This window comes from Sinohyriopsis cumingii, chromosome 5, assembly GCF_028554795.1.
Source record: "Sinohyriopsis cumingii isolate HCF-2022 chromosome 5, ASM2855479v2, whole genome shotgun sequence".
Lineage (NCBI taxonomy): Eukaryota > Metazoa > Mollusca > Bivalvia > Unionida > Unionidae > Sinohyriopsis > Sinohyriopsis cumingii.
The window spans coordinates 53,593,751-53,620,966 of NC_142965.1; the positions used below are offsets into that span (position 1 = coordinate 53,593,751).

The following is a 27,216-nucleotide window of genomic DNA, read 5'->3' on the forward strand; positions in this document are numbered from 1 at the left end:
GATAAATGTAATAACGGGTCTGTTGATGGAAACTCATACTGTTTTTATATAAATGTAATGATGCATCTGTTGATAGAAACAGTTGTCATATAAACATACCATAAGGGGTCTAATCATACTTTTCTTATAATAATAGGTCTGTTGATAGAAACAGTTGTCATATAAACTCATACTGTTTTTATATAAATGTAATGATGCATCTGTTGATAGAAACAGTTGTCATATAAACATACTGTAAGGGGTCTAATCATACTTTTCTTATAATAATAGGTTTGTTGATAGAAACAGTTGTCATATAAACTCATACTGTTCTTATATAAATGTTGTTGTTGTTGTTGTGGGGTTTAACGCCATTTTTCAGCACACGATAGGCTATACATGGCGGCCAGTATTAATGGTGGAGGAAGAACCCGGGAAACCCCCGGAAAGAACCACCGACCCACGAGAAGCTACTGGCAAGCTTTCTCACATACCCACATTGGCTGAATCTTAGACTCGAACCGCCGCAGACAGAGGTGAGATGGCAGTGATCCGTAATGAAGAGCGCTTTAGACCACTCAGCCACTCGGGGCCCCTCTTATATAAATGTAATGATGGGTCTGTTGATAGAAGCTATTCTCATATAAACATACTGTAAGGGGTCTAATCATACTTTTCTTATAAAAATAGGTCTGTTGATAGAAACAGTTGTCATATAAACTCATACTGTTCTTATATAAATGTAATGATGGGTCTGTTGATAGAAGCTATTCTCATATAAACATACTGTAAGGGTCTAATCATACGTTTCTTATAATAATAGGTCTGTTGATAGAAACTTTTCTCATACAAAACTTGTACTGTTCTAACTTATATAAATGTAATAATGGGTCTTTTATAGAAGCTGTTCTCATATAAACATACTATAAGGGGTCTAATCATACATGCTCTTATCATTTAAAAACTGTCTCCCCCCCCCCCTTTAAAAATTAAAATGTCTCTGATGAAAATGCCACAGGAAGAATTCCCTCATTTTGTCAGTCCTGGATAGGATTTAAAAGGAAATAAATGAAAAACATTCAGAAAAACATTGTACAATAAAAATTTTCCTGCTGTCAGCTGTTAACAAGAACACTAACTTGTAAGTCATTACATTTAAATGTCTCACAAATCTTTGTTGATTTTTTTAAATATAACAATAATAATATTTTACAAGGTTAGAGGCTATATTTCTGATTTAGCACACATTTTATTTTCAGCTTAAGTGTTGTGGAAAGAATTCCTACATTGACTGGTTCCAGACAAAATGGGCACAAAAGCAGAACAGCACAAACTCAGTACCAAAGTCATGCTGCCATGGTGATCGAAATACTTGCAAACACATTGACATACCATCATCTCCTGTTCAGAACATGAGCATCTACACTGATGTAAGTAATACAGTGTTGTTCCTTGCATGTTTTAGGAGGGTACCTCACCAAACCCTACCTATGTGGCATTTTGTCCTCAGAGATGCATCCTGTGCCTAGGTGGTATCTTGCCATCACTCTGAGATTCACCCTATCCTCCCTAGATGGCACCTTGCCCTATCTGATATGCATTCTGCCCTTCTTAGGCGGCACCTTGCACTCTGAGATGAAACCTGCCCTTCATAGGTGGCACCTTAGCCTGTGATTCACCCTGCTCTCTCAAGATAGCACCTTGTATCATTTGTCCTGTCTTCAGATTTTTTTAGGGTTAATACATGGCATATGGTAATATTGAATTTAGGTTAATACATTGCATATGGTAATATTCAGCTTAGGTTTGTACATGGCATATGGTAATATTCAGTTTAGGTTAATACATGGCATATGGTAATATTCAATTTAGGTTAATACATGGCATATGGTAATATTCAGTTTAGGTTAATACATGGCATATGGTAATATTCAGCTTAGGTTAATACATGGCATATGATAATATTCAGTTTAAGTTAATACATGGCATATGGTAATATTCAATTTAGGTTAATACATGGCATATGGTAATATTCAATTTAGGTTAATACATGGCATATGGTAATATTCAGTTTAGGTTAATACATGGTTTATGGTAATATTCAGTTTAGGTTAATACATGGCATATGGTAATATTCAATTTAGATTAATACATGGCATATGGTAATATTCAATTTAGGTTAATACATGGCATATGGTAATATTCAATTTAGGTTAATACATGGCATATGGTAATATTCAGTTTAGGTTAATACATGGTTTATGGTAATATTCAGTTTAGGTTAATACATGGCATATGGTAATATTCAGTTTAGGTTAATACATGGCTTATGGTAATATTCAGTTTAGGTTAATACATGGCATATGGTAATATTCAGTTTAGGTTAATACATGGCTTATGGTAATATTCAGTTTAGGTTAATACATGGCATTTGGTAATATTCAGTTTAGGTTAATACATGGCATATGGTAATATTCAGTTTAGGTTAATACATGGAGTATGGTAATATTCAGTTTAGGTTAATACATGGCTTATGGTAATATTCAGTTTAGGTTAATACATGGCATATGGTAATATTCAATATGTGTAACTTAAGCATTATTATGCCATCACTAGCCTGTTTCTCAGTGCTTATGTTTCATTAAATGCACTAGTGGAGTAAATACAAAAACCCTCCCTTTAAAAATGGTGGACATGGAAGAAACGTTATGACACTTAATTAGTGGAATGGGACCAGGCTTTCATACCACAACAGGTACATAAAAAAACTACCGGTGGAAATGAACATACAAACGTCCATCTTATTTCTGATGAATATTGTCAAAAGCATGACTTAGCAAACTCGGGTTTACCAGAATGGCATCCATATTATGTCTTTTTCATACCCCACCATTTTGTGTGAATGTTTTTGTTATGCATGTCAGTCTTTCCTGTCTATTTGCACTCAGTTGAAGGCTTAAAACCAGATTTCATTTATATTCACAAGATATGTGTCAAAGTCATTTGATTTTCATCTCTGCCATCACACATTAAGTGAGTTTGGGTTATGTTTTACTTGGAAGTTTGCCTTAGCATCATTAATTTATTTTCTGCTCAATAACTTTTGATAATCTAATGGACTGAAACCAGTAGCAATGTGAGGTTTAAAACAAAAATATCTAGGTAGGTTTGATTATCACCTTTATCTGTCCTGCACATACTGAGTTGCCATCCTGTTTGACTTAAAAATTGATTTTGAGCATATTTAAAGCATTGTATACAGGTTTATTTACAGCATTGTATACAGGTTTATTTACAGCATTGTATACAGGTTTATTTACAGCATTGTATACAGGTTCTTTTACAGCAGCATCCATGGCTGTCCACCAGCATATATTAATGAAAACTGTGCCAGTTTGATGTCCAACATTGCCACCATTGTGGCCGTCTGGAAAATGTTATTGCTGCAAATCCTGCATAAGTCATCATATTGATGTTTTTCACATCTTTTTGGTCCTAAATGAGAACATTGCTATGACCTCCCATTAGGGATGCTACAGCATCCATCATAATAATCTTGTTCTTCCATTCTTTTTTAAAGGAATGGAGTTTTCATAAAACGCTATTTAATTGGTCCTGTTTTCAAATGATGCTGGTCTTACCTCCAAAATGGCTGCCTTGATGACTACCTTGGAAGCTTGTTATGGCAACTTTTCTGAATTGTTGGTTGTATCAAGTGTTTTTTTTTCTGTTGTTCAAACACTGCAACAATATGTAGTTGTTCCTGAATAAAATGTCTGACCTTAAAAATGCCAACCAGTGGCCATCTTATCAATCTTGTGATCATTACTTCTCCTCAATGGATAGTGGCACTGACATTGTGTTTTCATTGCAACACCCCCTTGTAATATGTAATTGACCATGAATGGTGGCACTGACTTAGTGTTTTCATTACAACACCCCCTTGTAATGTGTAATTGACCATGAATGGTGGCACTGACATAGTGTTTTCATTACAACACCCCCTTGTAATGTGTAATTGGCCATGAATGAAAATTGTGCAGATCCATCCTTATTTGCACTATTGTGAACAAGCTTTAAAACCAGACCTTCTTGAAAAAGTCAGAGGTCACTGCTGTGATTTTTGTACTTCAGTTAGTTTATGAATACAGTGATTTGTACACATGAACAAGTACATTCTATCTTTGTACTTCAGTTAGTTTATGAATACAGTGATTTGTACACAAGTACATTTTATCTTTGTATTTCATTGTTTTTCAGTAAACAAGTTGATGATCATGACTGGGACATTAATTTCAGGGTTAGGAGTCGTTGAGGGTTTTTGTCTGTGACGGCTTGTGAGCATGGAGAATAATCAATAATATTCTTCACTTATCAACATGTTAACTCAAACATGTAAAACATTTTTGGTACCAACTTTGGTGTTTCATAGTTGCACAAGAATATATAAGATTTGAATGAAAGAGGGAAGTATTGTGATTCTACAAAATTCTTTTATGCAAGTAGGGCATCAGTCTATTAAATGGACTCTTCTTTCATAATTTTCAATTAAGAACTAAAATGCATAAATCCAGAGCAATTTCTTTAAATATTTAGTGTCAAAGTATGTTCATTGGTTCAAATATATTGCTGGAAAGAGATTTATGGTTTTGTTTTAATTTTGTGCAATGTTTTTGTAATGTGTTGTACTGGGTTATAGTAAAATAACTTTGTAACATAATAATTTTCATAATAGATATTCATATTAAATCTATTACTGTACATTATGGCAAAATATAGTATGCAATAAAATTTATATGGTTGGTAAAAAATTAGGAACATTTTGTGATGAAATGGACTTCTGAGGGTACTGAAAGCAAATGTGTTTTTTCTGTTGCCATACAAAGCAATACAATGCTGACAACAGGGCAACAATTTAAATTTTGACCTGTTAGCATGACAAGGATTATGTGGTGAAAATGGTCTCAGAATTGGAATATTTTTCGTTTTTTATTCCACATGTGTAATGTCATCTGTCTGTCTGTGATTCATCAGTCTGTAAATGCATTTGTTTCTGAAAATTGAAAAAGTGTTCAAGGTATGTCATCCAAAAATATTTTACATTTTTTAAATGTGTTATCTGTTTGAAACTTAAAATTTTCTGCATTCAGTATTTTTCATTACCATGGCAACACAATTGTAGTATAATTAGTATAAATTTGAGGCTGTTTAAAATTGATCAACTTAAGTGAAAGTTTGTTGGGAATTTTTTTGCCTGGCCTAGCTGTACTTGAGAATTGTCATTCCCCTAATAAGAGTTGATAACCAATATATCCTCATGTAATTGTCATTCCCATAATAGAGTTGATAACCAATATATCCTCATGTATTTGTCATTCCCATAATAGAGTTGATAACCAATATATCCTCATGTAATTGTCATTCCCATAATAGAGTTGATAACCAATATATCCTCATGTAATTGTCATTCCCATAATAAGAGTTGATAACCAATATATCCTCATGTAATTGTCATTCCCATAATAAGAGTTGATAACCAATATATCCTCATGTAATTGTCATTCCCATAATAGAGTTGATAACCAATATATCCTCATGTAATTGTCATTCCCATAATAAGAGTTGATAGCCAATATATCCTCATGTAATTGTCATTCCCATAATAGAGTTGATAACCAATATATCCTCATGTATTTGTCATTCCCATAATAGAGTTGATAACCAATATATCCTCATGTAATTGTCATTCCCATAATAGAGTTGATAACCAATATATCCTCATGTAATTGTCATTCCCATAATAAGAGTTGATAACCAATATATCCTCATGTAATTGTCATTCCCATAATAGAGTTGATAACCAATATATCCTCATGTAATTGTCATTCCCATAATAGAGTTGATAACCAATATATCCTCATGTAATTGTCATTCCCATAATAAGGGTTGATAACCAATATATCCTCATGTAATTGTCATTCCCATAATAGAGTTGATAACCAATATATCCTCATGTAATTGTCATTCCCATAATAAGAGTTGATAACCAGTGTATCCTCATGTAATTGTCATTCCCATAATAAGAGTTGATAACCAATATATCCTCATGTAATTGTCATTCCCATAATAAGAGTTGATAACCAATATATCCTCATGTAATTGTCATTCCCATAATAAGAGTTGATAACCAATATATCCTCATGTAATTGTCATTCCCATAATAAGAGTTGATAACCAATATATCCTCATGTAATTGTCATTCCCATAATAAGGGTTGATAATCAATATATCCTCATGTAATTGTCATTCCCCTAATAAGAGTTGATAACCAATATATCCTCATGTAATTGTCATTCCCATAATAGAGTTGATAACCAGTGTATCCTCATGTAATTGTCATTAGAAACAGCTCTCAGTAACTTCTGTTTAAATAATAGACTATTTTTTTAAAAATTGATTGAAATTGTGGTACTTCAGCCTATCCTGTGTCATGAATTTGTTTTGCCTCAGTTCCTTATCATGTACCAAACCAGATTTGGTGCAAGGTTTATTATCAAGAAGGCATGGGTTAGGTTCTTCACATTTAGGTACAGCCACTGTATAGGAAAGCATATTTATGTAATACTGTCATCTATCTGTATGTTACCAGTTTTTGTTTTTTGCAAAGAGCTCCTATGGAATATATTTGATAAAACAAGTCACATGATTTTTTAATTTCTCTTTGTGACATACATAAAGAACCACTCCGGTGGCCTAGTGGTTAGAGCATCCACCTCTGATGCGGGAGGTCCTGGGTTCGATCCTCAGACAAGTCATACAAAAACTTTATTTAAAAAAATGGTACTCACCGCTGCCTCACTTGGCACTCAGCATTAAAAGGTTAGTGTTAGGACTGGTCGGCCTGGTGTAAGGATAATGTGACTGCGTGGGACATCGTGCTACATGTCTGTGGCATGATGCCCCAGTGCTAGACATAACTATAAACTGCCACACTGCAGACATTGTAGCAATATGACTGAAAAATTGTAAAGCTACATTAAAAATCCAAATCACACACACACTCACACTAACAAAAAGGTTCAGATCATATGGTGAATGCCCAAATTATACATTGCAATTCTTCAAGATAGTTTACAGCATTCAGTTTGTTTCTGTCTAGCATATAGTTCTGATATTTGTGGAAGGATTAGTCCCTACCATTTCTCACAAAGGCCTTTATGGCATGAATGATCAAACTCTACCACTATTAATATGACTGTACCAAGTTAATCATTCCACATCTGCATCACTTCTGCACACAAAACTTGAATATTTTCAGAACTTATTGTGTAATGATATGTTGGAGCATTTGTATGGGAAAATATGAATGAGCTTTTCTGAGTATTACTGCATTAGCCTGGGAGTGCAGTATTAGTCTGCAAAAACTAGTTCATATTTTCCCGTATAAATGCAGTAGTCTTTTTATTATATACTAGTTTTATTTATCTACCTAAGGTTTCATCATAAAAAGAACACACAAAAAGAATCCAAAATAAATAAACACCATGTATTCATCAGTGCACAGTAACAATATTAATGCACACACACCACTGCCCAGTGACCTTTGAACTTCATCACATGCTTGAAATTAGTTTTAAAAAATTATTGTTTTGGTCTACTTAAAATTGAAATTTAGAGCCAACTTGTCCATTTGGTCTGGACTGGATGTTTGCTTTTTTTTGTTGTTGATTGAACTCAGTTTTGTTTTTCTGCTTGTAATGGACTGGATTTTTTTATAGTTGAGTCAATCAGTCTTTATGATTTATGTGATTTGAGCAGTGGACTGGAATCATAATGTGTGAAACAAATTAATTCTATCAATTGAAATTCTCCAAAAGATGTTATGGTATATCACATTCATTTCCTTTTGAATGCAGTAGGGAGAATGTGATTTCAGTTGAAAATGTCAAAATTACAGTATAATTTTGCAGTGTGTATCAGATTTTAGAATGAATGACATGGGTCATGTTATTTGGATTTGCAGACATAAGATAGTTCATTTTTGAGGAAATTCAAGATGCATAAATATAAGTATGTTTATTGGCAGCTAAAGAAGACATGTTTATGCCCTGTCACTTGCATGCTTACTGTTGGAGAACCCCATCTATGTCCTATGTGGTTTGTATTACTAGCCTAACAGTGTATCAGAATAGTTGAACGGGGAAAGTTGTAAAGCAGCTGTTGTGTGACAGTTCATTTAGCTAGTGGAAATAATACTTTTTTGTTGTCTTGTGTTATTGGCCCCGATACTTATAGTTTCCTACCAAAACTGTTAGTTTAATTTTTTTTCTCAAATATAGTATTTTGACTCATTTGTAAAATGGTATGTCTATGGTATATATGTGAAAGCCCTTGGCCTCAATATGTTTTTCTATGCTATTTTTATAGATCCTTGAGAGTACTGGTCATAGTCCGAAACACTGTTTGCAAATACTTATACATATTTGTCCTAAGTAACTGTTAAATGATCAGAATGGTATTTTCAATTACTGCGTCTCTCACATTTGTTGTTGACATCGCGAATATCATGTTCATTCATTTGCTTGTTTGAAAGTTTCATTTGTAACTCAGGCAGCTTGTCCACACAGATAACTTTATCACTGCCATATTCATATGGACAAAACAGCATGTTTAGTTCATTCACAACCAGATCTAATCAACCAAAAGCTATGGCACCTATGACACGAATGGACATGGTTTGTTTACAGTGTAGCTCCTGATACACAATACTGTTTTTAGACACACATCATCCAGTATGAAGCTGTATAGTATCAAAAAATACTGCATGATTCTGACAATGTTAACATTGAAAACTTTAAGCTTGTAATAAATAATACAATGTACATATATTGTCTTTTAGTAATGATATCATGTGATTAAAAAAGCCTTTTTTTCTGAACCCTATGTATTAAAGATTAATTTTATATGTCAGCAAATCTTATGCAAATCTTTGACACTTTTTGAACCAACAAAATCCTCAGACATTTAAATCAAACCAGTTTTTTGTGCTGCCTTGAAAAGTTAAAGTAATCTTTTTTTGTGGTTCCCCTACCCTATTTTGGGGAGGGGGAATATCTAGTTCTACCCAGACTATTGTGGAGAGGGAGAATATCTAGTTCTGCCCAGACTATTGTGGGGAGGGTGAATATCTAGTTCTACCCAGACTATTGTGGGGAGGGTGAATATCTAGTTCTACCCAGACTATTGTGGGGAGGGGGAATATCTAGTTCTACCCAGACTATTGTGGGAAGAGGGATATCTAGGTCTACCCAGACTACAAACATACGTTGAGGTTCTATAATGAGAAAACCTCAGTCAAATTTTCAACATTTTTTGATTAAACATGGCCACATTATGGTCCCTGATTAATATGAAACTTGTCCCTTGCATATTGAATCAAGCTTTCTTCATTTGCACCATATTGAGGGGAATAGTTTTTTTTCCTTCTTTGAAATGTCTATGTACATATTAGTCTGCATGATTCATTGTTATTCTATGTTTCAATGATGAGCATGAATTCCATCCTCAAAATTTAAAGAAAAAACTTAAATATATTTTTATGATTATTTCAGGGCTGTTACTCTCTGGTGACTGACTTCATGAAGGGAAACATGGGGCTGATAGGTGGTGTGGCACTGGGCGTTTCATTCTTCCAGGTAAAATGGATAAACTGAACAAGTAATGTAGCTATTCATGCATATTAATGGCCACTTATCGTCAAGAATTTATTTGTTAATAATATTTTATATTTTATTTTAGGCTTGGAATTAAATCACTCCATGTCTGTGGCATAGTATCCATTCATTTTTACCAAATATAATCTGTATTACTAATTCTAGTAACAAACTGTATGACCTTACTAAAAGTAGTAACACTGGTCTTTCAGGTCAGTTTTATATTTTAAGGATGTAACTCAGATTTGTGAAATTATTAGTTTTTATAGTAGCTATATGGTTGTTACACTGTGGGTAACATACTTGCAACAATAGTAAAAAATGTATTTAGAAAGAAATCACCACAGTTATGATGAGAATCCTGCAAAATATGAAGTGTACTAAAATAGAATATCATAAATATTTCTCATTGTGCAGGTAATGCAGGATATTATCTTTGGTATTAGGGAATGGCTCCATTATTTTGGGGAAAGTTTTGTCAGTTTGTAATGCATTTTTGGGAGCAAATTGCTGAAATAATTTGCACAGGGATTTGGGCCAGTTTTCAGCCCAGAGAATACCCTAAAAAAACTTTGATATAGCTTAATGCAGTGTAGTTGAAAATAATGTACAAAGTAAGTTTTGGTCCATTTAATTGTGATTCACGTCTATTTTTGGCCCAGAGAACCCTCATAAAATAGAAACATCCATGAAAATTATGATTGGTGCCTATTTTCAACCCTGAAAACTACCTAAAAACAATTCTCGTAAAGCTGACGTACATTACTGCTGCCACAGCAGCCATCTTGAAAATCTTGTTATTTTTACTCCTGAATATAAAAACATATTGACATGAGGTTTTCACCAGCAATATCTTATAATATCTAGTTGATCTTAAATTAAAATGGAAGCCTTCTGATATTAAATCTGGCCACCAGAGTGGCCATCAGGAAAATCTTGCTGTCAATACTTCTACAGAGTAGATTTTCATATCAACATAGGGTTTTCATTAAAAGACTTAAAGGATGATTCTCCTGAAATAATTAGGGTCACTTGGAGGCCCCAATTACTGTTTGTGGCCCCAGAACATCTATTTTGAAATATCCCAATCAAAACGATAGTAAATCATTCTTAGAACGTTTGTCTAATTCCATTCATATCCTTAACATATATTACTAGATTGGAACCAACATTTTATGATTTTTTTTAGGGGGCGCTCACCATTTATTATGTACTTTTGAGAGAGTGACATATGTAATGTGAAGTTGTTTGCATTTAAAACATGCACAATGGAGAGAATGTTGGCATACCTCTATGCTACATTAATGTAATATGGATGATATTTCTTTGGATATTATTATTGTACTTTTGGAAATTGTACATGATCTAAGCACACTGCTAACTAAAATGACTGCTCCCTCATGCTAAAAAGTCAGCCTGAATTAGTCTAAAGTACACTATCCATAGCAGCTATTAAAATAGGAAAAATTAATTTTGCCAGACTCGATAATACCAGCTTCTGAAAGTGCAATGAATGAATTACCAAATATATAAAATGTAAAAAAAAAGTTATTGGCTCTTTTTTATACAATTTACCTCTGAAGTTCAGGAAGTGAAAATGACCAAGTGGAAATAGCACTTTTTTGAAAGATACACATCTGGAGTAAGGCCAAGCTGTATACTCTATAACCCATATTACACTCATCAGTTATACACCAAAATAAAGGAAATTAAAGGTTCTTTGAATTATGCCTAAAATATACAAGGTCTTTTTTAAATAGCCAGTATAGCCAGCAAGGAAAGCCAGGGAAATTCTTTTTCTTTTAAATTCTAACCCTTTGCAAAATACGAAATTGTAGAGCGCTACCTTACCAGGAGTCATCTTAATCATAAAAATGCATAACGTTGTTCTTAAGTGCATGGCCTGAGATTTACCAGCAAGGGTATGCTTGGTCTAGTATGAATTGCTTGCATTCAACATATTGCCTGAATGTCATCTGCCAAGGTATGCTTGGTCTAGTATGAATGGCTTGCATTCAACACATGGCCTGGATGTCGTCTGCCAGGGTATGCTTGGTCTAGTATGAATTGCTTACATTCAACACATGGCCAGGATGTCATCTGCCAGGGTATGCTTGGTCTAGTATGAATTGCTTGCATTCAACACATGGCCTGAGTGTCATCTGCCAGGTATGTTTGGTCTAGTATGAATTGCTTGCATTCAACACATGGCCTGAGTGTCATCTGCCAGGGTATGCTTGGTCTAGTATGAATTGCTTACATTCAACACATGGCCTGAGTGTCATCTGCCAGGGTATGCTTGGTCTAGTATGAATTGCTTACATTCAACACATGGCCTGAGTGTCATCTGCCAGGGAATGCTTGGTCTAGTATGAATTGCTTGCATTCAACACATGGCCTGAGTGTCATCTGCCAGGGTATGCTTGGTCTAGTATGAATTGCTTGCATTCAACACATGGCCTGAGAGTTGTCAGCCAGGGTATGCTTGGTCTAGTATGAATTGCTTACATTCAACACATGGCCTGAGTGTCATCCGCCAGGGTATGCTGGGTCTAGTATGAATTGCTTCCATTCAACACATGGCCTGAGTGTCATCTGCCAGGGTATGCTTGGTCTAGTATGAATTGCTTCCATTCAACACATGGCCTGAGTGTCATCTGCCAGGGTATGCTTGGTCTAGTATGAATTGCATACATTCAACACATGGCCTGAGTGTCATCTGCTAGGGTATGCTTGGTCTGGTATGAATTGCATACATTCAACACATGGCCTGAGTGTCATCTGCCAGGGTATGCTTGGTCTAGTATGAATTGCTTACATTCAATACATGGCCTGAGTGTCATCTGCCAGGGTATTCTTGGTCTAGTATGAATTGCTTACATTCAACACATGGCCTGAGTGTCATCTGCCAGGGTATGTTTGGTCTAGTATGAATTGCTTCCATTCAACACATGGCCTGAGTATCATCTGCCAGGGTATGCTTGGTCTAAAATGAATTGCTTACATTCAACACATGGCCTGAGTGTCATCTGTCAGGGTATGTTTGGTCTAGTATGAATTGCTTACATTCAACACATGGCCTGAGTGTCATCTGCCAAGGTATGCTTGGTCTATTATGAATTGCTTACATTCAACAAAAGGCTGAGTGTCATCTGCCAGGATATGCTTGGTCTAGTATGAATAACTGAAATTCACCATAGAGCACCTTTATTCCATGAACACTCACAAATGAAAAAACAGAATTATTATAATGCACCCTAAATGTATATCAAGTTAGAAATAAAAATGAAATTATTTTGTTTCAAACTGTAGACTTGTTATAAAAAAGCCATTTTATTACATCAAGAACACAACAGCAATTTTTAATATTGCTACTGTTTAAAAAAAAAACAATTTTGTAAGCAGCTATAAAGAGACATTGAAAATTAAATTTCAAACAAAATTATGACTCTTGTGGGTTTGGTTGTTAGAAATCATGGGCCCTTGTGCTATATATTCCCAAAGTACGTCTTTCATAATGAAAGATTCCCAATCCTTGGGATGGGAGCCCTAAATTGTATTGTTCCAGTATTGCCATCATGGCAGCCATCTTGTTATCATTACTCCAATATGGCCATCAAGGCAGCCATCTTATTATTGTTACTCCAACATGGCCATCGTGGCAGCCATCTTGTTATCGTTCCTCCAATATGGCCATCATGGCAGCAATCTTGTTATCGTTACTTCTCCAAAACAGAAAGGCTTACCATCATGGGATTTCCTCCAGACATCTTTTGATGTCTTGTTGGTCCAAAACAAAAAAGGTAGCAATCTGAAATCCAGTATTTCCACCACAGCAGCTCAGTTGAAAATGTTGCTATTTGCTGAATAATATCAGAGATGGGGTCAGCTCTCAGCATTTAAAAGGAAGAAATAGTCTTATCAGTAGAGCTCATGTCCCTTCAAGACACTCTGGCTTAATTCTACTGGTCTTCGACCAGAAGTGTTAATGTGATGTCTCAACCATCTGTTAGCACAAGTGTGTTATTGCTATTCTTCCAGAATTACTGAAGTGATCATGACAAAACTTTATACAAACATTTTCATCTCAATGCCTTGTTAGCCCTAAATAAAATTGGTGCCTCTAACACATCCATTGTGACCACCATGACAACATTCTTGAAAATCTTTTTATATCAATTCCTCTTAATGGATGCATGGATGGTCTTGTAGAAATGGGGTTGTCACAGTAAAGCATCTTTTTTGATGTCAGTTGGTCTTGAATGAAAATGGTGCCCTGTAAACATCCATTATAGGCAATATTGCAGCCATTTTTAAATGATTTGACTATAGCTTCTGATTGGATGGTCTTATAAACAGGAGGTTGTCTCTAAAAGACCTATTATTATGTCTGGCTGGTCCTAAACGAAAAATTGCCTTGGCACTAAATATCCTTTTCTGTTGCAGTGCTGTAAAGTACCAAGCCAAATCAAAACCTAAATGAAAATGGTGCTGTGCTGACATTACATATGGCATGTAAATATTGTTAATGATGCTCATCCTGAACAGGTGATCATATAGACGTAATGTTATTACTGAAAGGCTTATTATGATGTCTGTTCAGTGTAAATTAAAATGGTGACAATCTGACATACAAAATGGCCAGAATGAAAATGGTGACAATCTGACATACAAAATGGGCAGAGTAGCAGCCATCTTAAAATTTCATCACTACTCCTCCAGAACAGATGATTATAAGCAAGGCGTATTTATGAAAAGACTACTTACCATGTCTGGTTAGGACTTTTTGAAAATGATTCCTGTTGGACATGCCCATAGAATCCAATATGGTCACTACAATTTCCATCATGAAATGTTGTGACTACTTAACTGGAACGGATAGTTTTATTGAAATAGGATTTTCACAAAGACTTCATGTAATGTCTAGTTTGTCCTTTATGAAAATGATACTGATCTCTGATATTTATTAGGGCTGCCATGATGGTCATCTTGAATTTTTTTTTATTGCTACTCATACTGAATGGATAGTCATGTTGACATGGTGTTTTCACTAAAAGGTGTATTTACGTCTAGTAGGTTCTAAATAAAATGTGGTGCCCATAGAAATCCAAAATGACAGCTACATTGGACATCTTCTTAATCACTACATCTCTAGAATAGATGGTTGTATGTACATGGTATTTTCACTCAAAACTAACGATGCCTACTTGGTACTAAACAAAAATGGTGCTGATCGATCTCTAAGATAACCACCAAATCATTTTCTTGCTACCTTTCCTTAACTGTTGGTAATAGCTATATGGAGGTTTTGATCATATCTGGTTAGTTCTTTAAAATAACTGATGCCAGTCTGACTTAAATTATATCCACGATGGTGGCCATCTTGGAATAATTGTTATGGCTACTACTTGTTAAGAGATGTAAGGTTTGCGCTATTACAGACTTATTATGTCTAAATGGTCCTAAATGAAAATGGCAATGATCTGACATTCAATATTGCCACTTGGTTATAGCTACTTCTGAATGGATTGTGATAGTAATATGTGATTTTCACAGACTAGTTTGTAATAAATAAAAATGGTGCTGATCAGATCTTCAGTGTGATGACCACTGTGGTCATCTTCAGTGTGATGGCCATTGTAGTCATCTTCAGTGATGGCCATTGTAATCATCTTCAGTGTGATGGCCATTGTGGCCATCTTCATTGTCATGCTCATTGTAGTCATCTTCAGTGTCATGGCCATTTTGGTCATCTTCAGTGTGATGGCCATTGTAGTGATCTTTAGTGTGATGGCCATTGTAGTGATCTTCAGTGTGATGGCCATTGTGGTCATCTTCAGTGTGATGGCCATTGCCATTGTGGTCATCATCAGTGATGACCATTGTAGTCATCTTCAGTGTGTTGGCCATTGTAATCATCTTCAGTGTGATGGCCATTGTAGTCATTCAGTGTGATGACCATTGTGGTCATCTTCAGTGTGATCGCCATTGTAGTCATTCACCGTGATGACCATTGTGGTCATCTTCAGTGTGATGGCCATTGTAGTCATCTTTAGTATGATGGCCATTGTAGTGATCTTCAGTGTGATGGCCATTGTAGTGATCTTAGTGTGATGGCCATTGTGGTCATCTTAAGTGTGATGGCCATTATGGTCATCTTCAGTGTGATGACCATTGTAGTCAATGTTCAGTGTATTGGCCATTGTAATCATCTTCAGTGTGATGGCCATTGTAGTCATCTTCAGCATGGTGGCGCACCGCTCCAGTGGCCTACTGGTTAGAGCATTCGCCTCGGATGCTGGAGGTCGTGGGTTCGATCCATGGCAGAGTCATACCAAAGACTTACAGAAACTGCCTCGCTTGGCACTCAGCATTAAGAGATTAGTGTTAGGACTGGTCGGCCTGGTGTCAGGATAATGTGGCTGGGTGGGACATCATGCTACATGTCTGCGGCATGATGCCACAGTGCTAGACATCTCTATAAACTGCCACACTGTAGACATCGTAGCGATATGACTGAAAAATTGTTAAAGCTCCATTAAAAATCCAGATCACACACACACACACTCAGTGTGATGGCCATTGTAGTCATATTGGAACTTTTTTTATTACTAGTCCTGTTTAAGAGATGGTCTTACTGACTTGGTTTGACTAAAACACTTCACACTGTATATGTGACTTGGTTTGACTAAAACACATCTCACTGTATGCATGACTTGGTTTGACTAAAACCCTTTTCCTTGTATGCATGACTTGGTTTGACTAAAACACTTTTTCTTGTATGCAAGACTCTGTTTTGACTAAAATACTTCTCACTGTTTGCATGACTTGGCTTGACTAAAACACTTCTCAGTGTATGCATTAAATAGGTGTCACTAAAACACATCTCACTGTATGCATGACTTGGTTTGACTAAAACACTTTTGTGCATAACTCGGTTTTGACTAAAATAATTCTCACTGTTTGCTTGACTAAAACACTTCTCACTTTATGCATTGAATAGGTTTCACTAAAACACATCTCACTCTATGCATTGAATAGATTTCACTAAAACACTTCTTACTGTATGTAAGACTTGTTTTGACGAAAACATTTCTCACTGCATGTATGACTTGGTTTGACTAAAACACTTCTTTGTGTATGTATGACCTAGTTTGACTAAAACACTTCTCACTGTATGCATGACTTGGTTTGACAAAAACACTTCCCACTGTATGCATGACTTGGTTTGACAAAAACACTTCTCACTGTATGTACGACTTGGTTTGACAAAAACACTTCTCACTGTATGTATGACTTGGTTTGACAAAAACACTTCTCACTGTATGCATGACTTGGTTTGACAAAAACACCTCTCACTGTATGCATGACTTGGTTTGACAAAAACACTTCTCACTGTATGTAGATTTGTCCAGGGAAAAAATGCTGCCAATATTGTCACCCTTTATTAAAGATTTTAAACTACTTTTTTTAAGTGTGTAGCTGTTTATTTATTGCAATGATACAGATACAGCCTGCAAAATGGCTGACTTCAGGACCATTACAATTTTTTTTATTTGGCTACATTAACAGAACAAGCAATCACACAGACATGGGTTTTCACTAGAACACTACAGCAGTTTCGCTTGCTCTAATGAAATTTAGGGTCATCTGATCCATAACATGGCACTATTACAGTCTAAAAAATCTTGTCCCCTCTTACAAGAATAGTGGTTTAATTCAAAATTACTTGTTGCAATATTTATTTGGTTCTGAATGTAATGTTTCAAATATAGCCACCAACCTATCTGTATATTTATAATGGAGTTTTGATAATCATACCTAATTGACCTTGTGGTCAGGGCAGAGGTCATTGCTTGTATTTTTTAGTTTCATTGATCTTTTGAACACCATGACATGTACATGTCAGTTATTTTACTTGACTATATTTAGTTGCATTTTCATGAAGACGTTTATAGTACCTAAACAGAAATGTTAAGGTCTGTAGTCTTGATTTGGTTTTTCTTTCCAGTACTGTCTGGCTTTTAAGCATTAATCAGATTTAAGCGATTAAACCAGTTTGTCGATATTTCTAAGGTGTACCTTGAATAACATTCTATTTTTTTCTTTCCTTATTTAATAATAATTATAAATATTGCCAACGTAGTGTGTGGTTACATCCTGACAGTATCTCAGACAAGGTCATTGATCTTGTATCCCCGATAACGGCTTCAGGGTTAAAGGCTATGATCAAGGTTTTCTTGTACAGCACTTAAAGGTTTTGTGTCAACTTCTTAATTCAAACAAGAAAATAATTTTGTTTTACTAAATTTGGTATGTTGGCATTTCTCAATACTATCAGATATGATTTTTCTCCATTTTAAAGCGGAATTCCACTTTTCTCCTGACTTGAATCCGATTTGTCTTGATATAGTCAGTTTTTGTTTTTTTTATCATTTCCGATCCGGTTTTGTTTCCGGGTTTTATAAACAGTCTGTTCGGTCCCATTCCATAACGACCCTTATAACATATTTGTTCCATATATTAGTTAGCCCACAACTCTCGTAAAGAGTATTCTGATTGGTCAGAAGTTTAAATTCATCCAATGAATCTTCGTGTAAAGGAAACTGATGGCAATGGAAAGAAGCGTGCTTGCAAAAAATGGTGTCCCAACTTGTTGAGAGAGACCATGACATGAGAAGTTTAGATAAAGGTTTTTTAAAAAAAACGTATGGAAATGGAAATGGCTGGAGCGAAAAGTCAGCGGAAGTTTAGTTGGTCAGTTTATAAGAAAACTGAACGCTCAAGGACTGGCATTTTGTGACCTCTGCAATAAAGATATCAATTACGGAAGTCATGCCTTTACTGAGTTGTTTTCATGGCCCACAAGTTGAATCCTCCTTCAACGTCATGAATAATATTATGGATTCTAAATCAGGAAGGATAAACATTGAAACCTACAACTCACTACAGAACATAAAATATGGCCTAAAGGCATCTGGAAAATATGCAGTTAATTACTATAAGAAAAAAGATTTTTTGCATGAGAGAACAGATGTAGCCCTCTGTCAGAATATGTGCACTGCATGTTGCCAATACAGACTGGAGCTTGAAAGGAAAAGCGCTATCGTTGAGAAGGAAAAGAAACGATTGCACATTGAGCCAACAAAATCAGTGGTGACAAAAAGGAAGGCTAAATAAATCTTTGACAAAGCAGCAAAAAGAGTTTGACTGACATATCAACAGGTTGTGTCCAGTAGACAAAAAGACAATATATGGGATTATTTGTATATAGGTGATTTACTTGGGTGTTTATTTTACAGATTTGTTATGAGAAGAGAGAAGTGTAATATGTTGGCAGCAAAAATTGCCTAATTATTGACTTAATTACGATGTGAACACTGACATGCACATGAAAAAACTTAAGCACCAATAGTATTGGAGAACAAATTCATGTGACAATAAATATTGTGAAATTATTCAAGTTGAAACATTTTGGTAAGTTTGTTAGTTTTTCAGATGATTTTGTTATATATTATCGTCATAAGTTGCACCAGGAGCAGCTTTTCATGATTGTAAAATGCATTTTTGGCCAGGTGCCATCGGCCCCCTGAACCTCCGGATTGGGAGCACTGCCCCTCGAGACCCCGTTGGGGGAGGATCCCAACACTCCCTTCAGATTTTCAGCTTTTATGTTTATGGAAGACCAAAATCATGTCTGTACTATACAAGATGGTTTCATTTTTTAGCAGTTAAATAGAAGAAATTGTCTTATCCTGGATTCCTGGAAATCATTTAAGCCATTGAAGCATCAGTCACTGCTAGTCTAAACTTGTTTTCATTTTATTTTACTTTTTTTGTTGATTGCTGTTGTGAACTATTGAAAATGTTTGTTTTATTGTTGCTCATGCCCCTTGCAGCCTACTTGCATTCTCTCCCTCACACACACACACACATGCACTCACACACACTCACTCACACACACACACACCTCATGTTATGTTATATCAGCATCTGTATATACAGTACCATTTCTTTACCATTTCAGTTGCTGGGAGCTGTCCTAGCTTGTTGCCTAGCCAAGAACATCAACAAGGCAAAGTATGAACAGGTTCAGTAGAATGCACAGCTCACGTGAAAAGTATTTGTTTGAATCTTCGGAGAATTTTTAAAAAAAAGATCATGATGAGGAAACTCGTCAGGGAGTGAGTCATTAAGGTTTTTGTCTTTAAGATATTTTGAAAACATTACTTTAGATGCTAGTTTCCAAGTGAAACCTTTAGATTTAACCATTAAGAAAAAGAAAATAGTTTTTAATTTTTGAGAAAAATCCAGTATTTTATGTTGAGAATATTCATGTGATGTTTGTACTTTTCGTTTTTCTTTCAAGTTCTATCCATAATAAATAGTGACCTTTTGTCCATAAAAAACAGTAAAAAAGTTCTATCCAATATAAACATCAAGTTATATCTATAATAAACAGTAAATAATCTTCTAGAGAAAGTTAAATTAGACATTAAACTCTATTCTAAATTACTGTGGGGAGCTGGTACACAAAACAGGTCTGTACTTGCAATCACAAAATATTGTATAATCTTCGCATTCAGATACATGTTGACAGTCAAGTACACAAAGCACATTTTTTTAAAATATCAAACATCTCTTCAAATTTTCGTAATATAGTCTCTTATTCCTGGTAAATTTGTTACCTTTAAATTCTTTCAGGATGTGAAAATAACTGCACAGTTTGACTATTCATTACTTCCTGTCCTATCCTAGTCTGTGACCTTTCTTTTGATAATATGCTGATGTTATATTGATATATATTGATGTTGTATTGGTTTTTATATTGGCAAATTGACCTTTTATGAATCTAAGATGCTGCAGTTTGTTCTCTTTTTGCCAGTGCACTCAAAAAAAGAAACTCAAATAAAAACATATATAAACCACTATAACAGTGGTTCCCATCCTTTCCTGGCTTTGACCATAAAATAATTTTATGAGTTTCATGGCCTCGTTAACACATTTTTATAAGTTTTGCAACACTCAAAAAAATCCAGGTGGCCCACCACAACCATAAAGAACATCCCTGTGACCCTGATTTGGGTTGCGACTCAAGAATTGGGAACCACTGCATTATAGTATTTCACACATTACTATTGTTGACGAAAACAATTTCATGCTCAGAACTGAAATTATGGATTAGTCTAACTTCAAGCTTGGTTATCAGATGTGTATTATATGCAAGCTTCTGTGTTTTCATATGTTTAAAGTACTAAATAGATAGCAGCAATAAAATTAATAAAGCTGTATACTTTAACAAGTTTTCTTGGTTTACCTTCATTATTCATTCATTAAACATGCAAAACAGTTATAAGCTTTGTGCCACTGTCTGCATTCCCATGTCGTTAGCTTATTTTGCTTATAGTTGTAAAAGTTGTCATCAAAATGACTTTTTAAAACTTCTCCATTATTGATTATTCAGTATTTTATGTATTGTATTGTTGACTCAGTATTTTGCAGATCTTGATATTCATGTAATTAGATATTCATGCAATTAGATATTGTTCTTTTGTTATAGTTTATTTTGTACATAGAATTATTGTCCAGTTGTTGTTACTACCTGCACATATTTATTTCAGACAGGTTTGTAGTTGGAGATTAATTACTAATAATATAAGTACACTTTTCCAATTTTGATCACTGGGAAGTGATATATTATTATATGCTTAATTGTTTCTCCATTAACTTCACATTGTCAGAATCATTCAGTATTTTACGATATTGCACACCTTCTTATTGCACTCATGTGCAGGACACGTGTGCCCAATAATGTATTAGAAACTACTTTGTAAACAAATCATGTACACTCGTGTAGCAGACGCTTTACATTTTGGTTGATTAAATTTGTTTCTGAATGAACTAAAGCAGATGTTTCATGGACTGCCACATACCAGCTGCTTTGCCGCATTCCACGTTAAGTTTTTTGGGACAGTGTTTCAGATTTTGGCATTTGACGCCAGATTTCATAAAATTGATGGGTACCTGCAAATAACATGCAGATTACAAGGCATAAACTGTCTCTTTAGCTGGTAATAAGAATGGCAAAAAATAGACTTAGTTTTACAGCCTGAATTTCCTCCAAATGTACTTTCTTAGTTCTGCAAATCCGAATTACATGAGTCATGTCATGGGTTCTCAAACTTGATTACACATTTCAAAATTGTACTGTAATTTCAACTATATTCCAAGTGCAATTACATCCTCCTTACTGCACTCAAAATGAAATAAACATTAAATTCCAGTGTCTTTTTGATAATTGCAATTGAAAGACTTCATATTTTTCCTACATTATGATTTCAAATAGTCAATGACAGAACAGAAAACACTTGCTGATGTCAGCATGCTTCTCCCTCTCTGCTTCAGTCCATTGTATTTCATGTACAATTGGTACAGATGAATCCAGTCCATAATCACGAAATTTCGTAGAATCTACAAAAATATCAAAATCTATTCATTTCAGATCAAATGGAAAAGTTGTTGCAATGTGCATTCATTCACAATATGACTTCAGATTTCAAGTAGACAATAACGCCATTTTCTTTCGAAAGTTATGTCTAACGCACAACTAAGTTAAAATTTATCTGGGCAAAGTTATGTGCGCATTAATAATATTGTTGTGTAATGATGAATCTGCGCTTGTGTATTTGGAATACGGCATACAGCAAGTTACTTTGTTTCTTGTAGTGTATTTTGTTTATATAATTAAGCTTTAGGTAGAGAAAGAAAATGAGCATATAATAAATGGTTACTGCATTTGTATGGGAAAATATGAACTTGTTTTGTCGGATGGATATACTGCACTCCATGGTCATGCAGTATTCCATCCGAAAAACTCATTCTTATTTTCCCATACAATTGCAGTAACCTATAATTATTTATCTTTTTCAAAACTTTATATTTTTTTACAAAGATAAGGATAGAAACAATCCAAAATACCTTAAAAATGTAATATTGGTGTGTATTTTCTTGCATTATTCTATGTTGAATAGGTGTCCCAGAGTAAGACTGTGAGAAGTACATATTCCATACTTGCTTAATGGTTATTTAAAAATTCAACCAATTTGCACAGGTTTAAGGGAAGGCACTTTAATGTGGGGTACTCACCCATTGACACAATTTAGAATTGTCTTCTCATTTTAATATGCACTCTGTGAAATCAAAGTACCCTGGCATATAATTTTTAAAAAAGTGCCTTCCCTGGGTACCATGTATGATTAAATGGAACAGCCCTGATTCTTCTATCAAATACACACAGAAATGGATAAGGTGGTGAGTCACCCAATATCATCAGTTGTCCATAATGTGCTTCTTTATTCTATGCTAGGCCGAGAATTACTGGATTTTACAAGAGAATTAACTTTGATAAAATACTGAAGTGGAATACCAGGAGTATTTTTTCACAGCCCTACATAATCAATGATAACATCAAGAAATTTGAACTTTTAGACATTTGATTTGTCTAATTGTAAGTCTGGCCACCTTTCTTGCAGGCAAACCAAGTCCAAATGCAACAATACCATAAAAAATATTCATTCAGTTTTACATTAAGTTAAGAAAGAGAATTATGATATCTACTGATATTTAATGGGCAACCGTGCACAAAACATAATAGAAGTTAAACCATTGACATTATCACATTGGATACAGTAAGAAATCTGCCACTGCAGGCCATTACACATATTGCTAGCCAGTGTATTTGAACATAAAGTAAGAGAGAAAATTTGATTACTCTGAGTGAATAACAAATATATTTCATCTCTCACGGGTGAAAGAATGATTTGATTTCACTACTCATGAAAACTGAATATTTCATTCACTTAATGAAATATCAGTACCAATGATGGATTAGTAGTTTAAAGGAGCTGTAAAGGGTGGTATTAGAAATTATAAAATATTCTCTTTTTCTTTTTTTTAAAATTGCTGCACAATTCCATGTCTTTATTTCTCAATTTCTGTTTTGACTAATCCAACAAAATTCAGTATCAATTGACTTTATGGGGAAAACCAAGTTTCAGTAATGCAAACATGTTATTAAAACATGACCATGATAACCAAAAAGTAATGCAGTTATTATGGTATTAACACATGACCATGATAACCAAGTAATGCAGACATGGAATTAAAACATGACCATGATAATCAGTAAGTAATGCAGTTATTATGGTATTAACACATGACCATGATAACCAAGTCATGCAGACATGGAATTAAAACATGACCATGATAATCAGTAAGTAATGCAGTTATTATGGTATTAACACATGACCATGATAACCAAGTAATGCAGACATGGAATTAAAACATGACCATGATAATCAGTAAGTAATGCAGTTATTATGGTATTAACACATGACCATGATAACCAAGTAATGCAGACATGGAATTAAAACATGACCATGATAATCAGTAAGTAATGCAGTTATTATGGTATTAACACATGACCATGAAAACTAAGTAAAGCAGACATGGAATTAAAATGTGACATTGATAACCAACAATGACTGATATAAGTATCATGACTGACAGCAGTCACAAAACATATAGATGCATAACTTCAGAATTACTTTATTCATTAAAGTGAATATTGTACAAACATCAATCCTGATGAAGACATTTTGGTCAGCCTATCTTTATTCAGAGAGAAGTTATTGAAAATTATATTTGTGAACTTTTAGTATCTTTTTTTGTACCACAGATATTTACCAATTTATGGACCAGGTTAAATTCTTATTGAAAATATACCAGCAATAGTTTTTTCTGCTCTTTTCTGTGACTGTACAGTTGTATTTTATTGATGTTTATTATTATAACTTGATGTATATTTTCATAGCCACACATCTCAAGAAATTGCCTTGTCAAGTCTCTATGAGCCAGTATTTTCTTGGATATTTAATCCAAAGATTTTTGTCTGCATAACTAAAAGTGATTGTTTTCTTCTTTAAATTTTTTTAAAAATCATGTTTAGATCAAAATGCATTTTCTTGTATGTTTTTCTGCCTTGTTTATAATTGTCATTTTGTTAAACAATCTGTTTCTCTTGAATAATATATCTATTGTTTGCATATCCAGGTATTTTTATTTGTATAATCAAATATTTAATCAGTTTATCTGACATTTTACACAATCAAAAGAATTTAGTCAGCTTTATTGAATTTTCCATTATTTAATATTTAGTATATACATAATTATCTAGTGTTTATTGATCATATGTTTGATGCAATATTTATCAATAATGAATACACAATACCTGTGTAGGAGATTCTCAGAGTATGCCTTCATGCACTAGTATTAATACCTTAAGTTTATGTTAATAGATAATAGGCAAGACATGTGCCCAGCTGTCATGACACTGCTGTTAAAGGTAGAGGCAAGTTAAAAGGGCAGCACAACAGAATGTCACCCACCATCTTCTAGCCCTCTTCACCAGTTTCTAATTTCCAAGTGATAACCACTTCCTTTGCAGAAGTTGAATTGAGCCAGTTCACCTGGCCAAGAGACCATAAAACTCTTGGCTTGATTTGGAATTTTTAATATCAGCCAGTCAGAAATGAGCTTTTATAAGTAACCTCATTTATGACTGATTGAAAGAAAATCTCAAGACTATTGCAATTTCCTGGCAAGGCCAACCAGTCTTGCATCTTTTTTCAAGTTGAAAACCGCTGATATCAGACAGAATACTTAGGGTGTACCTATGTCCAGGAAAGATGGCAATGTAGTTGTGAGACCAAGTTAAGAATAATATTAATTTTCAAGGATTCTGACTCTGTATGATATAGACTGGGAGTGACTTTGAGCTGGAGTTCCTTGTATTACTTGTTTACAAACTTGGAGAAATTGTGTTTTGGTAACTTATCCTTTAGAACTGAAGAGAAAATGAATCGATAGAAAAAATTGTTCAAGGTCATTGATAATGAGACCGTTAAAAGGTTCTGGTTTTGTAGTGAGAGATAATTGCTAAAGAACTAATTTTAGTTGTCAACAAATTTATAATTAACCAAGTAAAATCACAGTTAGTTTGATTGATTCATGTAATATGCTCTGCCCATTAAATTGTTCAGTCCACTCAAAGCAAGCATTTACATTCTGCTAATAATGATCAGATAGTATCCTTTGAATTCATTGTGTGAATCATTTTCTTGTGGACTATGGAGGAAGACACTGGTAGATTTTGGGGTCAGGGTCACTAACTTGAAGAAAAATAGTTTTAGTACTATTGGTTCTACATCACATTTGTGGATCGAAGTTAAAGTTCACTGCCTGAAAAAAGAAACATTATTTCCACACAACTTTAGTTCTAAATCACAGATGTGGATTGAATTTAAAGTTCACCAACTGAAAAAAGAAATACTATTCCCACACAACTTTAGTTCTAAATCACAGATGTGGACTAACTGTAGGCATGGCTTGCACCTAGAATAAGGCTGAATGTAAATAAGGTCACTGTGGCAGAAAAAGGAAAATGGTTTTTGCTAGACAAAATTTCAGTTCTTGTGCATAGCCTACACTCTGGGTATGAAAGATGCCTATTTAGTTTGTGGTCAGAGGTCATGGTCACTGACTTAAAAAGAAAAAATGGTTTTGCACAGTAACTTTAGTTCTAGACTACATATGCTGACCACAATATTTGGAAGGCTTGCACACATGGTATGAAAGAAGCCTATATATTTGGGGTCAAAGAAAAATGGGTTTTGCAAAAAAATCTTTTCTTATAGAGCGAGCTTATTAATGAAACTTGTATAACTACCAAAAAATAACTTTGGATCTTGTGATTTAGAGGTCATTGTAAATTAAAGAAAATAATGTTTCCAGCATGCTATGTTTAGTTCAAGATTACCTTTTCTTGATTCCTACTGAAATCCTATTGGTCAACAATGCATACAGAGAATTATTAAAGACGGGTAGGCATTGATTGATGGTACTTTTTTTTTTTTTTTTTTTTTTAGATATATTACCTATGCTTTTTTATTTGTTCTATTTTTATCTACACGTTGTTACTGCTTTATGTATTTGCAGCTGTTGATTTATGGTGTAATAAACTTCTAAAGTCTAATGCTTCATTTCTTATTCCTTACACCTAAATATCTGGTTTGATGTGTTGGACTTTTATACCCCATCCCCTGTAGGCAGTGGTATAAAGTACTCCCCCTGTCCCTATAGGCAGTGGTATAAACTACTCCCTCGGTCCCTATAGGCAGTGGTATAAACTACTCCCTCGGTCCCTATAGGCAGTGGTATAAAGTACTCCCCCTGTCCCTATAGGCAGTGGTATAAACTACTCCCGTGTCCCTATAGGCAGTGGTATAAACTACTCCCTCGGTCCCTATAGGCAGTGGTATAAAGTACTCCCCCTGTCCCTATAGGCAGTGGTATAAACTACTCCCGTGTCCCTATAGGCAGTGGTATAAACTACTCCCGTGTCCCTATAGGCAGTGGTATAAACTACTCCCCGTGTCCCTATAGGCAGTGGTATAAACTACTCCCC

The 27,216-nt window shown here is 34.6% G+C and overlaps 1 protein-coding gene across 1 annotated transcript in view; it reads left to right on the forward strand.

Moving 5' to 3' along the window:
* LOC149799183 (tetraspanin-7-like) overlaps positions 1-26,784 on the forward strand; it is a 52,476-nt gene extending 25,692 nt beyond the window's left edge. Inside the window, exons 5-7 of the mRNA XM_089958416.1 lie at positions 1,239-1,409; positions 9,591-9,674; positions 19,720-26,784. Coding sequence (XP_089814542.1) covers positions 1,239-1,409; positions 9,591-9,674; positions 19,720-19,791 — 327 coding nt within the window. The 3' untranslated portion in view covers positions 19,792-26,784. The remainder of the gene's footprint in view (positions 1-1,238; positions 1,410-9,590; positions 9,675-19,719) is intronic.
* Positions 26,785-27,216: the final 432 nt, after the last annotated feature.